The sequence below is a fragment of the Grus americana genome, chromosome 7 (genome assembly GCF_028858705.1).
Source record: "Grus americana isolate bGruAme1 chromosome 7, bGruAme1.mat, whole genome shotgun sequence".
Lineage (NCBI taxonomy): Eukaryota > Metazoa > Chordata > Aves > Gruiformes > Gruidae > Grus > Grus americana.
Window position 1 is genome coordinate 29,265,708 of NC_072858.1, and position 16,407 is coordinate 29,282,114.

Sequence of the window (16,407 nt, forward strand, 5' to 3'; positions counted from 1 at the left end):
TATTCCTGGAGTTTGTTTTGTAAGATTTGTTGCTTCCAGTCACTAACATTTCCCTCTCTAAGGTTTAGACTGGCTACTTTGTGGATAACTACAGAAATGGTAAAGGTCTGCTGGTGTTCATGTGTATATCTTGCTGAAACTAATTCTTGATTATTTTTTCGTGTGGGCTGCTGAGTAACAGATTAACATTAATGCTTTTCTCTCAATTGTTAATGGAAAGCGATGAACAAGCGAAGAGCTGCAGAATGGTGTGGAGAAATTTAAAACTGCTGTTTGTACTTTAACTGTGGATAATGGCAGTCATAGCTCTTGTGATTTGCACAGTCTTTGGTTTATCATGTCTGAGCAATGTTCCTGAAACTACTCTTAAGAGCGCAGAAGGGAAGTAACTTGAGGTTTGAAGATGAGGCTTGCAGAAATTGTTTGTGTCTGCTTCTTGGAGCATTTTAATGTTTCTTCAATGCATTAAAACATGATTTGAATCAGTAAGGTCAGATAAACGTTAAGCAATAGATAATGGCTATATTAATGCAGTATCTGGAATTAGATACTCTAGAATGCTAAGGCTGGATCATTTCTGAAAATGACTTAACTTTGACTGTGGTTATTTGGGGTGTGTGTGTATATATAGAACTTAAAGATCCTGATATATCTCATACTAATGCCTGGTTTAGGCACAACCCCATATCTTAAGAAGTTGAGGTCTGAAACTATTTCTCATTTTGCCATTGGAAATGTGTAGGATGCTCATATCACTGTGTGCTTTAAGCTAGAGAGGAAATTGCACATGACTCAGCTCTTGTTTTTCTTTTTTCCTACTATGTGGTAAAAACCTGCTTGTGTGTTACTCACCAAGTGACTTGTCTGGGGTGGTTTTATGAAATGCTCTTTCTCAGGAGTACTCCTGAAAGTGATACTTGGTAGTGGGCTAAATAGTGTTAAAATGTTTTGCAAGTGGGCAAGCTTTTGCAGGAACAAAGCTGTTATGTTTGTTCGCAGATATAAGCCAGTTATACTCAAATTGTTTGAGAACAGGAGGCTTTGTTAAATTTTAAATATTCCCTGCTTATAACAACTTTTTAAAGGTCAGTACTTTCATGTGTTTTCTCAATAGCTTTTACTGCTGGCTAATAAGAGTCATTGCTCCCTAGCTCTTCAGTATCTACCACTACAGGGTTTTGAATTTGATCTCCTAGGTCTTGGCAATGTGACTCTGCAACGTACTTGGAACTGCTTCAGAAAGTTCCCCATAAGAGCAAGTTGTGCTATAGGTCCTGTTCTTACCTATTTTATCAAGTGACCATTTTTAAATATGAGAAGTTTCTGTAGAAATGTTCAGAGGCATTTATTTTACTACAATTTTTCACTATCTAAAGTTAAACCCAGGTTCTTTTACTGGAGATAATTTAATGAAAGGCCAGCTGCCTCCAAATCTTCGCACATGCCCACTTGTAATTTTTAACTAGCTTGAACTTGTCCAAGCACTGTATGGACATTGACTGCAGTTTCTTGTAACCTTTGCTTCTACTGAGTCTCATTCCAGGTTACAATAGCTGCAAATCTGAAATTAGGACAAGACCCTGACCTTAGATATTTAGGAATATAGCTTGTGATGCTAGCAGGTAAAAATAAGATGAACTTGAAAATTGGAAATTGAAGGGGGAGTTGTTTTAAAGGTACAGTTTCATGGCATTTTTAACGTGTTCAGTTAAGTGCTGGGCTCACAGGTTGATTCACAATGTGCAGAGGTTGAATTAGTGCCAATTAGCCCTTTGCATTGTTTAAGCTGCAGCTCTCATCTAATCTAAAAGCCCATTGTTACAGATGCTTGAGATTTTTTTGTAATGGGTTAAAATCCTATAGATATCAGAAAAAACTACAAGTGATATCCTGATTTGACAAAACCAAGCAGCTTAATAATGTATTACAGAAGTGGTGATTGTCTGATGTTTCCCAGGAGATGCTTTCTAAGATCACTTGCTTGACAGGCCTTACTCCTACTGCTGTGTGTTAGTAGCTCAGCGAAGAGCAGCAGCAATGTATCTGTAGGCCAAATAGATGAGCAAGAGTATTTTTTGTATGTACAGCTTGAAAAGCAGGAGCTGTACCTGGGCTTTAGTAGTGTTGGTTATGCGGCAGCATGACAAATGCAAGGTAGGGTTGGCAAAGCTGGCATTTTATTGCATTTGCCTCGGCAGCAGTGCAGGGTTGCTATGGGGAAGAAGGGAGGCTACTGGGGTGTCTCTCCTCTCAAGATCTGTAATGTTGTGACAGCTTCCTTGACCACATTTGCATTGCTGTGACTGCAGAGTTGTTCAAGGGTTTCTTTAATCTTGTCCTCTTCTATTTCTTGTCTCAGATCACCTGAATGGGAGATGAAGTGCTGACTTTTAGTGACATGCCATGGCAGCATAGTGGCTCCCAACAATTCTTGTAAGAAAAAAGTTTGGAGTACTTGCTGTTTAAAATGAGCTGCTTTAATTAAAATAAATTTCTCTCAATAGATACCCTTTCAGCCATTGAAAGTATTGAACAGGTTAAGATTTTTCCTCCTGTTTGGCTTCCAAGAACTGATTGAACAGAAGAAAAGCATTTTGAAAATGTAAAAAGTAAAATTGTAGAAGTTCTGGCATTTTTTTGCCTGTATGCTTTTTGTTAGCCTTTCATATTAGTATGACTCAATTCTTTGTGTTAGCTAGTCTGTAAAGTGCTAAGTATGTACACCTCTGGAAAAAAGTCTTGTAGGTCGTATCTGCTGTGTCAATACTCTGTGGTAGCACTGAAGGATGCAAATACTTATCCCTATTGCATTATCTATGTGGCTACAGGGGAGAAAGAGTATACTGCAAAATCCAGTTTGTCTGCCAATATAGAGAGGCTCCAGGATTTGGAAGGCAGCTCCCCTGGTGGCATATCCTTGCCTGAACACAATCATTATTTTCAATTTACATGATGTATGTATTAAGATGTGAGAAACTGGCATGAGATCTTTGGACTCCTGGTTTCAAGGTGGTTGTTTTCAGTTAGTGCCACACATCCAGGATGAGTCTGATCTTGTTCGAAGCATTTTAAGTCTGCCCTAACCATGGAGTGAGAGAAACTGAAATCATACCTTTCATATGTTTTACTAAAAGTTGCTATTGAAAGGCAGCATAGCTAAAATTGTTGTTTTGTGTGAGCTTCTAGTTTGCTTACGGCATAGGCAGAACAAATGTGTGCCTGCCTGCAGAAGGCACTACAGACTATTTCTTTGAACACAAAAATGCTGTGGTACATACAGGACCCGGGACTGCCAGACACTTGTGCATGTTGAATTTGGACAAAGATGCCTTTATTCCGAGGGTCTAATTTTGCTATTTCAGTACTTGATTATGCCACTATCTCACTGGAATAAAGGCTTTCTTTTTTTATTCAACTGATGGTTTAATCAACTTTTCATAAAGAAGCTACTTGACTGGAATTTTTGGTGGTCAGTGAAGAATGAACCTCTTTAATATCCTTTTCTACTCACTGACTGCAACATTGCAAGCAGCACATTTCAGTAACAGAAAATACTTGTGTTTTCATCACAGACAACTTAAAATTAAGTTACCTGAATTAAGAAGACTGCACAAAAGACCCATTGAATTATATTTCACCTCAGGACTTGTATTATCATCTTGTAGAAGTCTGTGTAAGCTTTGAACTAGCTGCGATTCCTTGAAAGATTCCTCAAGGGTTTCTGAAAAATAAGTAAACAAATACCAGAGCTGTTAACTGAAAAGGTAGAGAGTGAACATGCTTGCTTTTTAAAAACAAAATGCCTGACTGGCTTAATTTCAAATTGGCTATACATGGATGTCTTGGGCATCTGTGTTCTGTACTGAAGAATTTCTGTATCTTCTGTACAGTGTTTCTTCACTGGCCTCATTCTGGAAGGTAGAACCTGTATACTATCGTTTATATGAAATAACCTCATAAGAGAATAAAATTTGCAATGATCAGTGCTAGAAATGTTGATTCATGTTAGTTGCCCAATTGGGTTTGAGAGCCTTAATGGTGGACCAAGCAGTAAAATGGGCTAAATTGTAGATTTCAAGTAAACTATTACCTAGTAAAATTCTAGATTTTGAGTAAACTATTTCTTTTCAATTTATCTTTTGATGTATATAGATTTCTGTGGTGACTTTATTTTACAATAAAATTGAGACACATTTTAAAATGTGATCAATCATACAGGAAAAATCTGAAAGAAATTATATTCAGTTATACTATATCTCTGAAAATTAACTCAGTAAAAGTAGTTAGAACCTTTATAGTTTTCTCACACTTCATTTGCAGCTTCTACAAGCCCTTTTGTCTATGCTTATGTTTTCTCCTGCATTCAAATGTCTTCTGAATATTATTTCCTCCATTTATAGTCTTTCTTGACCATTCAAGTCCATAATTTGTCCTTAATTTTGTCTTCATTTAGTCTTTTTCATCTTTTTCTCTAGTCTTCATCACCTTTACTTTCCTTCTGTTTTTTGTGTAGGTTTCTAACATGACACCATGCTAGTCAACAGGTTGTACCTGTCCACACAACCTGATCATTTGACTCTACCCAAAACAAAAAATCTTCAGGCAATTCCTGAAGCTTATTGCTTTTGCAATCTTCTGGATGGTTGACCTCCTTTATTTCATGCTGAAGAGCTAAATCTATACAAGAAACATGCTTTTTCTTACGTGTTATGTAGAATTAACAGCATGACAATGTTTCTTAATAATTGAGTATCTTGCACAGCTATACTTCCAGGAAAGAAATACCTAAATCGATTGTGGATGCTATTGCCAAGGCATTCAGAGCCTCATTCTGCATGGCAGCATGTTTGCTTGTTGTCATGGAAACCAGATGCTTCACTCCTTGTGCCTCCTGGATGGCTTTGACCACTTCCTGTTAAAGCAAAGGTAAAACATCACAGATGGAAATCTAACTTATGAATAAAGTAGAATGAAAAGAAATGAGATTGCACTCAGCCTCTGAATAGATGGGGAATGATTTACCTGCTGCAATGCAAACTGACTACATTTGAAGACTAGAGATAACATTTCTTTTGGTGCTGATCACACATGTTGCTTAAGGCTGGTCTAATTTACTTGGAACATCAATACTTATAATTATGTATATGCATATCTATAACGTACATTTTGTCTCAAGAGTCTTAGTTTGGCATTATTCCAATTTTCCATTTCAAGCCTTAAAACAAGCAAAGATTAGTTCTATTGAAGCCTGTGCAGATAGTATCTACTTTCTTATCACTACCTCAAAGTAAAGCATGGTTGGGATACCTGTGTATAATAGCATGATTTGCAAGAAAAATAAGCCTCTTCTAATATGCCAGCAGGTACAGATCATGCCAGATTCATCTGTTACGAGGTGGGTAAGTGAGCTCTCTGGAGCTCTTGGAGGACTGATGTTTGGGACAGGTCTGGGTTACCTTTACCATTTTAATTTGAAATTTGCAACTAATATTTATGGAAATAGAAGAGCTTTACCTACTTAGCATTTTTCAAGCCTTACTCAAGCAAAGTAAAAGTTGACAAGTGACAGTAACCATATTGCTTGTTTCTGTGCAGTATCTGTGGAAGCACTGCTTTCCTGCTAGACTAGAGGGCTTCCTACTGGGAACTTGCAAGTTTTTAATGGTAAAGCTGTATGTGCTGTTTAACATTTAACCCTTAACTATTTTGACAAGCTTTAAAAATGTTTGAGAAGGATAAAGTAGAAACGTATCAGACCAATAGCTCTCGTACTTGGGATCTGTTGTGACGCAAGATCGATGCTAGCAGCCGATTTGCTTCTCCACAAACGCCGGTGTGGTCGTTGGCGTTGCACCACTGCACAAGTCTGTTCAGCAGCATGGGGTCTTGGCCCAAGATTTCAGCTGCATCAGCTGAAGAGAAAAGCATCATCAGGAGGCATTCAAAACTGGGCTTCTCAGTTTTTCTGTCACAAATGTGAATGTAAAAGTAGCCAGGACCACAGGCCTGAGCTCAATATCCTTTAAGAGCTGTAACTAAAACACTGGGCTTTTAAGGGATCTTGGAAATCTTTACCTGAAGAATGCCAGTTGTGTTAGGGCAACTTTTGGAGGTAAAGAACAAAGTAAGCTCTTCTGATAGACCTATCTGTTTTAAGAGGCTTCTGAAGCAGGGCTTAAGATGAGCAGCTTCATATCTTTGAAAGCAAATACTTGGTTGCTATACTGAAATCTTCATGAGGATTATCCCTTTCCTGTTTGGTTTCTTGCACTTGCTCTTTGAGCCCTGCACAAATGTAATCATGGGCTCTTCAGAGTCTGTTCTTGCTGTTTCAGTGCTCTCAGTAATGGTGATAATTACTGTTGGTAGCATGTGGGAAGCCAAATCTTAGTACAGAATTGCAGTGTGACTTGAATTGCATGTCTCAAGTCTTAAGAACATTGTATTAGGCACCATCAAAACTTCCCCCAGAGTTTGGAGGAGCCTTTTAATTTGCCTTCCCCTGTGTTTCAGGAACCCTATCTCAAGACTTGCTAGAAGTATTAGTCTGTGTGGTTGACATTTGGAAAAACATCACTCAACAACTTTTCCTAAGAAGTGGAACGCTAATGATATGCTGTGGTTTAAGACTTGTTGGCACTAAGGGAGACTACTCCCAAAGCTCTTAGAAGTTCAGCGGTGAAAGGAACTTTACTCATGCTTTCTCAATATTGCGTCAGTCTAACACGTGGTTCCACATGAGTCTTACTGCAGCTTAATAATGCATCTTTAAAGTGCTGTGGATCAAAAGTAACTAAGCAAAGGAAAAATGCAGATATAAGGGTGCTGAGGACTGAAATACATTATTTTAACCAAATATGTTGAGCAGAGGTTCAGCCCTGAGAACATCCTGGTAAATGCTGCTTCAGTAATTTCAGTTAGTTAAATCTGTTCAATATGTAAGACTTTGAAATTCTACATTTTAGTTCAGCTAGAGTTTTCTTTTAATTGAAGAGTACCAGGAAACAGAAAGTACTAATGTGCACAACTTAAGCTGCCTTTTTGTAGGAATTGAGTACCCCTCCATTTGGCTTTGAGTACCAAAGGGCTGTTTTGTAAACTGCCAGACCACTTTTTCCATGTGTTCCAGCTGATGTGAACTGAGAATGTAAGTGCACAGTACTTCTGACTGGGCACAAGATGTAGCAACTGAGGCAAGAGTAGTCATAGGACAGATGCTCACTTTTGGTGTAGAATTTTTCTATTTGCAAAAATATACTGTGGTTATAAGATTTAATTGAAATGTAGTTGTTTGTAATTCAGCATTTTTATTGTTGACTTCATTTTGGTCATCTTGAGTCCTGTCCCATGCCTGCACCTCATCTCTTGATGCTGGAGGACCAGACCAGATGATTGGAATGTGCATTGTGTGCTCTGAAGAAGGAAAGATGTGGTAAATGCCTTCATGGGAAGTCTAAATTCCCTATGAAGGGCTGTATAGGGTCTGTGAGCTTTTTCTCATCTTTTTCTGGTTTTCCAGTCTTAAAATAGTTCTAGGCCTGAAAGAAGGTAACCAGGGAGATCCCTGCTCCTTTGGAAGGAAATTCAGAAAAGGAAAAATGTGGGGGAAAGTCTGTATGATTTTAAGATACTGGGAAGTTTGTCTTTTGGAGCTTTGCTGAAGCAAAGACTTGAGGAAGAACCAAAACTAACATCTGGAAGGGATAAGTTCAGCTGATAGGGGAATCATCCTGCTCACTTCTTAACCTGTCCCTTTCTGTGTGGTGCATTTGTTTTGAGATATTCTGAAGAAAAAGTCAAAGTGTGGATCAGAAGGTCAGTGTCAATAAATCACATGATTACTCTGGAAGTTTTGCAGAAACTGTAAGTCAGCCTATACTCTTTCGATTTTGGGGAGGGAGATGAGGGAGGACGGATGGACACTTCCTTTTTTTGGTCTAGTACACTAAAGAACAATTCACAAATCAAAATCCCACAAGGAATGTGGGAGTTTTTAGGCTAGTTGAACATGTTTGTTTAGAGATGTTACTTGTACAACCATTTGTGTGCTGCCTCCTGTAACAGAAAAGCTTTTGTTTCTAGGTCAGATGTTACATGTTAGTCTGAGGAGATCATGGTAATCCAGTTTAGTACAGAAAGCTGCAAAAGGTGAAAAGGTGGTGAGTGCAACCAGTCTAAGAGGTTTGCTCAAAGGAGGCATCTTGACCCAGTTTGACAGGGACTTCCTTATGTCTGCCAGCAATAGAGCTCTTGAGATAAAGCCCAATTAGTTATTCTTAACAGGAACGGGAGGACCTTTTAACTTACTAAATGCCAAACTTGAATAAATTGTGCGTATGAACTTTCAGTTGAGCTGAAAGTCCTTCGGCTGTTGAAGTGCACAAATTCTGCTGCTGCTCTGAAGCAAAACAGTGGAAGAACCAGGAGTTAATGTTAACATCTCTTTAGTGTAATGGAGCTGACAGATCTGAGTGCAGTTTTTTGTAGTTAGAAAGAAACCTACCTCTTCTAGTCTGTAGGCTGCAGCGTGCCCAGTGATTGTCAGGCTAATGAAGTGATACTAGAAAATGCAATTAACTAATTTAGTGTGGACTTCTTAGTAGATGTGTATTCATAAGTTTCAGGCTGAGTTAATTAAGGGCAAGGTTAGCTCCTGGTAAACAGATCAGTAAGTAAAGGTGGGAGAATTGTGTGTTTGCAGGCAGGAATGGGTAAACATTGAATAATCTTCCAGGTATTTTTTCTACTCTACACTTTGATATCTGTACTGTTTCAGCTTCAGAAGTTGTACCATTTTGTGCCAAATTCCAACTTCATACCAGTGCTGGTAAATAGCATTGACTAAACAAGATAATTTAGTGTTTGATAATTTAGACCTGTATTATTATGATGTCTTAATTTTAAAAACTAAATGGTTTCCCCTGTCACAATTCAGATATAACTTCAAAGAAATGACCTTTTAATGACTTCCCTCAAAGCCTGAGCGGAAGAAGAGGCTAAGTTTCTATATAACTTGCAATGTCTGTTTCCTACCATGGTGATATATAAGTGAAAGCAGCTTTTTACTGGACTGGAATCAGTGCAAAATAATGAGTGCTAGATGTCATGCATATTAATTTGCAAAAGAATGCAAGTAGCTGCCATATTAAAGTGGTGTCTGCAGTGGTGTAAAAGAGTGCATCATGGAATGTGGGAGAGTGAGGCTTTTTCCCCTTCCATATAACTAATGAATTTGTGATTGTTCTTGTTATGTACCAGCTGTCAGTTCCTGTTGCAAAATGGTCATAATTTTTTCTGGGTCTGTTTTTGACCTATTTCTTGTTAGTCCTGCATGCCAAGCTGGTCTGTACCGATTAGTGTTCTAGAGCAGCTGCTCCTGTGATATGAAAGAATTAGAATGCTTATTAAAAAAGACAAACACCACAACACCTGATGTTGTGTTATACTCTGGTAAGAAGCTAGACAAGCTTAAGGATGCATTAAGATATCAGAGTAGATCTTAATGTAATTCCAATATTGTGCATGTTTCTCAAAATGCAACTATATGTGAGTATTGTTACCTTTGCATACCCACCCCTGTGTAAAACTGCATGAAGTGCAAGTAGATGATCTCATATTTCCACATGCAAGTAAATTGAACATTTGAGACACTGGCAACATGTATAGAGGGACTGTGTGACTGGTGGAAACTCATTTCTCCTGCCTCTCTCCACCCCAGCTTCCTTTAATTCTTTTCTATTCTCCAGTTCTACTGATTTGCTTTCCTGTGATTTGGCACTGTCGATCCTTAGCCTGACTCTTTTCCATCATACTCATGCTTTGCTGGTATACGTCTGGTGGAAAACATCTTCCTTTTAGGCCTTTGCCATTTCTCACTGACCACTGCAGATTCTTCCATTTGGTTTGTTTCTCATTTACCTTTGAGACTGGGTCAGTGTGGAAGGCTCGCAGCCTCTGGCAATCATCTCTGTTGGAACCTCTCCAGATGGAGTGGAATTAGGTTAGCAGGACACAGCCTGTAGTCTCCTTGCACATCTGTAGTCATGTAGGGGGAAGGGAGGAGGGGAGTGTATAGTTGACATCAGTAAACATTAGCAATTCCCTACCTTGGCCATCTGCTAACATCCGTAGTGTTCCAAGAAGTTTAAACTGCATGGGAGGCATCTCTGACCTTAGAAGTGCCTGAATCCGTTCTGCCACACCTTCCTCCAGCATTTGAATCTTGTTAACAACTAGGAAATGGGGAAAAAAGATGTTGACGTGAAGCTCAGTAACTACACAAGCATCTGAAAATACAGATATGACATAACTGTTGTTCTGAATTTTATGCTCCGTTATGCTCTTAGCAGAAGATCCAACTTGTTACAGCACTCAGAAATGAAGTCAGGACTACCTGCCTGTTTAGGCTTTGCTTGTGAACTGAAAACTTCCTAGGTATTGCTGTTATGTTTTTGTCACTTCTGATCTCAGCCCTGCCTGGAATGAACTACATAAGAGGATAAACACAGCATTGTTGTTTATCTTTTTCTAGTTGTAATAGATTATCCGCCCACTCACATGAGCGAGCCTTTCCTATGCTTGCTCATCCTAACTGGATGGCAGAAGTGATTTACACAGCTGTTTCTTGAGAAAGAATTTGCTTTTTGTATTTGAGCTCATTGATCCCCTGTTGTTCATGCCTTTGTTTCTGTGCTTTCCTCTCCTAATTCGTGGGTTTTTGCTCCAGTTAGTGCAGTAATCCCTGGTAATAATCAGAAGCTTGTCTGGAAAGAGTCCTAATGCTGCTTGACTATGCTACCAAAAGCTGCTTCCTCCAGAGCATTTTTTTCCCCATTCTCTGTGTGCCTTTTTTTTGAGGGGCAGGGGAATGACAGGACAATGAAATTAGGGGAGGTAACTGTTCTATCCCTTCTGCTTTCTACCGAGCAAAGTGAGAGGCAGACGCTGTTAAGTAACTTGCTCTTAATGTCTTTGTTTTTCAGTGACACAAACCGACTCCATTCACTAGAGTGTAATGAATTTTTCAATTTTTTCTATAAACACCTGTTTTCTTTTAAGATCACTACTTGAATTGAAGACTTCCCCTGTACCCATTTGCAAGTGTTGGCCCATATTTAATTAATTTTTATTTTATGATTTGTATGGATTTGCACTTAGGGTTTTTTCTTTTCCAGGTAGCAGACTATATTGTTGCAAGTAATAGAGTTTGTGCATTTCTGGAAGTAATGTATTATTGTGAGGGAATATCTTACAGTTTCCATATTCTGGTATTTTTATGAATTGATGAGGGACAGCAGAGTGTAGGAATAGTATTTCAAGTGCTATGCATTGCCCACAAACTTGGAAAGATCTAAAATGGTTTGTAATAGACTTGGAGAGACAACCAAAATAGACTCTGTATTGAAACATTGATGTTTTCATAATTCGGAGTTGAGCCTTTTAAAGTACAGCAGCAAAGAACATTAAGATCTGGTACTATGTGTAGCAGGCAGTGATAGAGGGGGTGAAGTTGTAGGTTGCAACCACATTTTTCTGGAGTTTTAGATCCTATAATCTTTGCAAGATTGGCTGTGTGCATTGCTTTAAGGAGCTCCCAAGGAATGCCTGGGCTTGCCATTGCAAAAAGTGGGCCTTCCTGTTCGTTGAGGAACAGATTCCGTTGCGAGTTAGAATGTGGTCTCCTCTGCTTATTGTCAAGGGAAACTACATGAAAATTGCTGTCTTTCAAGTTAGATTAATTGGTATCTTCGCTGCTTGTAATAATTAAATCCTATTGTACGTATTGCAGGAGTGAAGTGAATGAGAACTAAGCATGGGACACCCCTAGGCTTATAGAAAATAAATCCACCTTTTCATTCTAATAAAGATAGTTACATTTTACCTACTAAATTACTCTCCTAATTTCAGCTGGATGGCATTCTGATTTTAAATGACTCTCTGATTCTGTGATTATCTTCTAATAGCTCTGTGTGAGGTTGTAACTGATGTAAGGTAGCTGGCATGCATGGTTGAAATACTGCATACTCTATCAGCACCAAAAAGCAATTTGCATAGGCCCCCGTTTGCTGATGTGAATGGTGGTAGAATATCTCTTCACAGTGAAACAAAATATACGTAGAAGCAGTGAGGGGCTTATGGTGTGAAATATGTTTATGAAAATACTGAGTAGACAGACATGGCTGGCTATTATGATCCAGAGAGTATGATAATACTATAAGCCAAACTAAATAAATTATTTGAGATCGTATCAAAAATAAGTTGAAAGAAATAGGTGAAGTTTGGAGGAGAGCTGTCTGCAAGAGGAAATGAGAGTATATCAGGCTTTAAAAAGAGGCAGTGGAAGCAAAGTCGCAACTAGTATATTATGGGGCTCTCACTTTTTCAAAGCAATGATTATGTATAAAACTGTTAAACCAAGCATGCTGGCTAGCTTACATGATAAAATTGGCAGATAACTTAAAGTTCTTTCATTTTCAGAAAACAGTGGTGTTGTCATGCTCTCCTCTGGAGTACTGTATAGCAGTGTAACGGATGCATTGCAGGGTGCTGTACTGTTAAGTCTTTAGCAAAACATTTTTGGCCTGAATTGCACTTTCACATGGAAGTAGTAGATTTGAGATGAGAAGCAGCACAATCAAAAGATCACAAGAGTAGAATCACAGAATAGTTTGGGTTGGAAGGGACCTTTAAAGATCATTTAGTCCAACCCTTCTGCAATGAGCAGGGACATTTTCAACCAGATCAGGTTGCTCAGAGCCCCATCCAACCTGACATTGAATGTTTCTAGGGATGGGGCATCTACCACCTCTCTGGACAACCTGTTCCAGTGTTTCGTCGCTCTCATTGTAAAAAACCTTATTCCTTATCTAGTCTAAATCTACCCTCTTTTAGTTTAAACCCCTTACTCCTTGTCCTATCACAAAAGGCCCTACTAAAAAGTCTCTCCCTATCTTTCTTATATGCCCCTTTTAAGTATTGTAGCTAAGTGTGTTACAAAGGCTGAATTTGCATTGAATATTGTCTTTGTAGAAGAGGAACAGATTTATGAAATGCCTGCTAGCTGTGTTGTGATAGGTCCACCTCATACTCTGTATTTTAAGCTATGAACTGTTCTGCATCTTTGCCTTGAACTGCTGTATGGTCTTACTATGAAACCATTTCAGCAGCTGGCAATGAGATCACACTTCATTATATTTAGACCCTTTATGTAGATGAGAACTCCTGATGTATTATTCAAATGTGTCTGTCTCTGCAGGGGAAAAAATGGTCAATTGCCCCTCAAAATACAAGGGACTGGAATTTGACTTGGATAGAGCTGCACCAATCTCCATTAAATGACCCATCTTTACAAAGAATCACAGTAAGTCAATTGTCCTCAAACTCTGTACCTGGTATAGCAAGGTTTCGAAGTGCACTGAGTGCAGCATGTTGAACAGAGATGTCCCCACTCTCTACATGTTTCTCCAAAAGATCCAGAAGCTGATGTATGACTCCCAGCTGTACCATTCGTACACAGTTGCCGTCTGAAGAAAGAGGCAAAAAACAAGCAGGTGAGAGAGATAAGAAACACAATGATAGAAATTAATTATGCAAATAGAGAATTCAAGGAATCTTTGCTTTGGCTGTTTTCATGTCTTGATAAGATTGAGACTGCAGCTTTCACATTGTTTTTTACAACCTTCAGCTCTCTAGAGATAAGTGGGTATCAGCCACCTGTGAACTGATGCTGAGACACCCTCTAGTAAAGCTTAGCTTCAGAGAGCTTTCTAGGGACACTCACTGTCAAATTCAAAACCATAGGTTCGTCAGCAATTTCTTCTCAATATTGCTTTATTTTCCACCATATATGTGGTGGAATACTGGTGGCATTTTCCACAGGATAGCTTTAATACTCCAGTTTTTCTGTTCGACTGGTTTAAGAGAGTATTGTGAGACCAGGGATCTTATCCAGCAATGGTGAGTCCGATCACTAGTTTTGTGCTGCTCTTACTGCTTGTATTCAGTCAAATAACTTGTCACTAACTAATCATCAAAAGAGAAGCAGGCCGAGGTTTTTCTTACCTGTTTTGAGAAACCCACTTACTGAAATGAGAAGTTGCACTCATATGAAGCTAGGAAAATGAGTTGACCTAGAGAGTGATCTGTTTAATACTAGGGAAAGAGTAGATTTGTACATTCCAAAGAGCTACCACTTTGCCTGGCACATGCTCTGCAATATTTTGCTAGTGCATGCCTGTGTCTACCTGTGTTTGAGAACTTGCTCTGCAGAGGTGACAGCCCTTTTGTTATCAGAAGTTACTTAGCTCACCTTGATAGGAAATGAAAGTGCTTTAAAGAGCAAAAGGAAACCCAACATATTATGGTCTGCATCCTCTCTGAAGGAAGTATTTTGAAGATGCTGTTTGGCAAATATTTTTCTGTATTTTATGCAGTTTATTATATCTCAAGAGAAGCATATTCCTGACACCAGTCAACATTTCCTTATTGCTGTGCTGTTACCATGTGAATGCTGTTTGTTAAAAATGTGACAAAACTGTGTGAAGGCTATATAGGAAGACCACATCTTTACCTGGGGTAAACAATTATCTGTGGAACTATACAGACTTCATACAAATACAGAATCTGGCCTAAAGTAACTTTAGGTGCTTCTCATGGTACTGACTGCATGCCTAAGATATAGAGACTTCTAAATCTTATGTGTATACCACTTAAAAATGGCTCTAGTAATTTTAACACCTTTGCTGATTTGAATGTTATTTCCACCCCAAAGTAGTAGAAACTCCTCCATGTTGTCTTCTGAACCAATGCCTACTATTCCTTTACTCTCTTTGCATTTCAGTTAGTAGCATATTTTTCCCCTGTATTACTACATATTTTAAGTAAGAATTTGTCAAAGGCTTATAAGTGAATATTCTCATAAGAGAACTGTCAGTCTGTGAAATAGTTTGAATTCTACCCATGCAAAAATCTTTTGATATCAATTTATGCATACATTCTCTAAAGCTCATGTTTTTTGCTTGTGATTCTTCAAATGTTCTCTTGCCTAGTCCTAATCTTTGGAGATCAGAGTACATGAGGAAAATTGCCCAGCCCTCTTCAGGAATAGGTTCTCTAGGAACAGATTATCTCTTTTTGTCTGACAAAATTCTACAGGCAAAATACTTTGACCTTCATATAGACTAACCTTAATTGAACTTAATTTCTTTCTTCCCCCCACCTTTCAAACCAAAGAATGGCAGAGCATTTTCTCTTGTAGTAAAGTGCGAATAGGCAGAATCCATTAGTGGTTGCCTTGCTTTGATTGTCAGAGCTCCAAATTGGTGTTCTCTTCTATGGATTTTTGCTTAGATAGCAGCAGAACCTTTAATTTAATGGCCTGTAGTTAGTCTGATAGGAACAGCCACTTTCATAGCTGCAAAAGCTGTCTGTCATCTTTTCACTGCCTCAGAAGTCATTTGATGCTGAGATCAGATTTCCATAGGATTTTTTTTCCTCTCAGATTAAAGGCTGTGCATACATCAGTGGCACATACTGGGGCCTGAAAGGGATTATTCACTTTTTCCACATGAAACATCTAGTGGGGTTGTGGGTGAGATGGAGGGAGAAGTGAGTGACAAAGCAAGCCATTCAGCTGAATAAATTGAAGATAGCCAGTTTAAATGCACGGAGAGAATTTGTGGCCTTTGTAGAACCATGATGCACAATGGCTGATTCAGAGCAAGGTATAAGACAAGGAAGAAAGAGTCTAGAAAGGATGGGGGGTGAGGGGAAAAGATGTGCACATGATAGCTTGCTTTAAAAAAAAAAAAAAAAAGAGACTAGCTAAATGTTCAGACAGGTGAGGGAATCTTATGATAATTAAGCACATATTAATGCAGAAAGTAGAGCAATGTTGAAAAAGCTCCTTTTTGTTAATTGAGTTTGAAGCTAGTATAGTAGCTATGAGTGAGAAAACAGAAAACATGGTGAGGTATCTTCTGCTGACTGATTCAGCACAGCATGCCTTCCAGGAATCTGTTTATAAGAGTCTCTCTGTGTTTCTCTCTACATAGTATTAAGGCTCATTGCTATCTATAATAGGAAAGTGTGAAAGATAAAATAGATAATCTTGGATTTATTTTTCTCTGATGTAGCTGAGTAGCCCTCCCTTCCTAAAAGTGACTTAAAACCTAAAATATCAATAACTGTTATTTTTTTTCGTAACAAGTGTATTTGGCATGAAACATTTCCAGAGTCTCCCTTCTAATATGTGATTTAGGAAAAAAAGTGTGAAAGCTTGCACACCTGACCATCCTATTTTTCACGGTTGTGCCCCTCAAACTACTTAGTATCGCTAGCATCTGTAACCTAAAGGTATGCAAGTCTCCAGTCTGCAGAAAAGCAAGAACGGTACTATTTCAGAGCCAG

At 38.6% G+C, this 16,407-nt stretch overlaps 1 protein-coding gene across 1 annotated transcript in view; it reads right to left on the bottom strand.

Moving 5' to 3' along the window:
- Positions 1–1,422: 1,422 nt before the first annotated feature.
- LOC129208715 (rap1 GTPase-GDP dissociation stimulator 1-like) overlaps positions 1,423–16,407 on the bottom strand; it is a 41,118-nt gene continuing 26,133 nt past the window's right edge. Inside the window, 6 exon segments of the mRNA XM_054831916.1 lie at positions 1,423–2,364; positions 3,593–3,721; positions 4,786–4,912; positions 5,773–5,912; positions 10,107–10,232; positions 13,389–13,523. Coding sequence (XP_054687891.1) covers positions 2,231–2,364; positions 3,593–3,721; positions 4,786–4,912; positions 5,773–5,912; positions 10,107–10,232; positions 13,389–13,523 — 791 coding nt within the window. The 3' untranslated portion in view covers positions 1,423–2,230.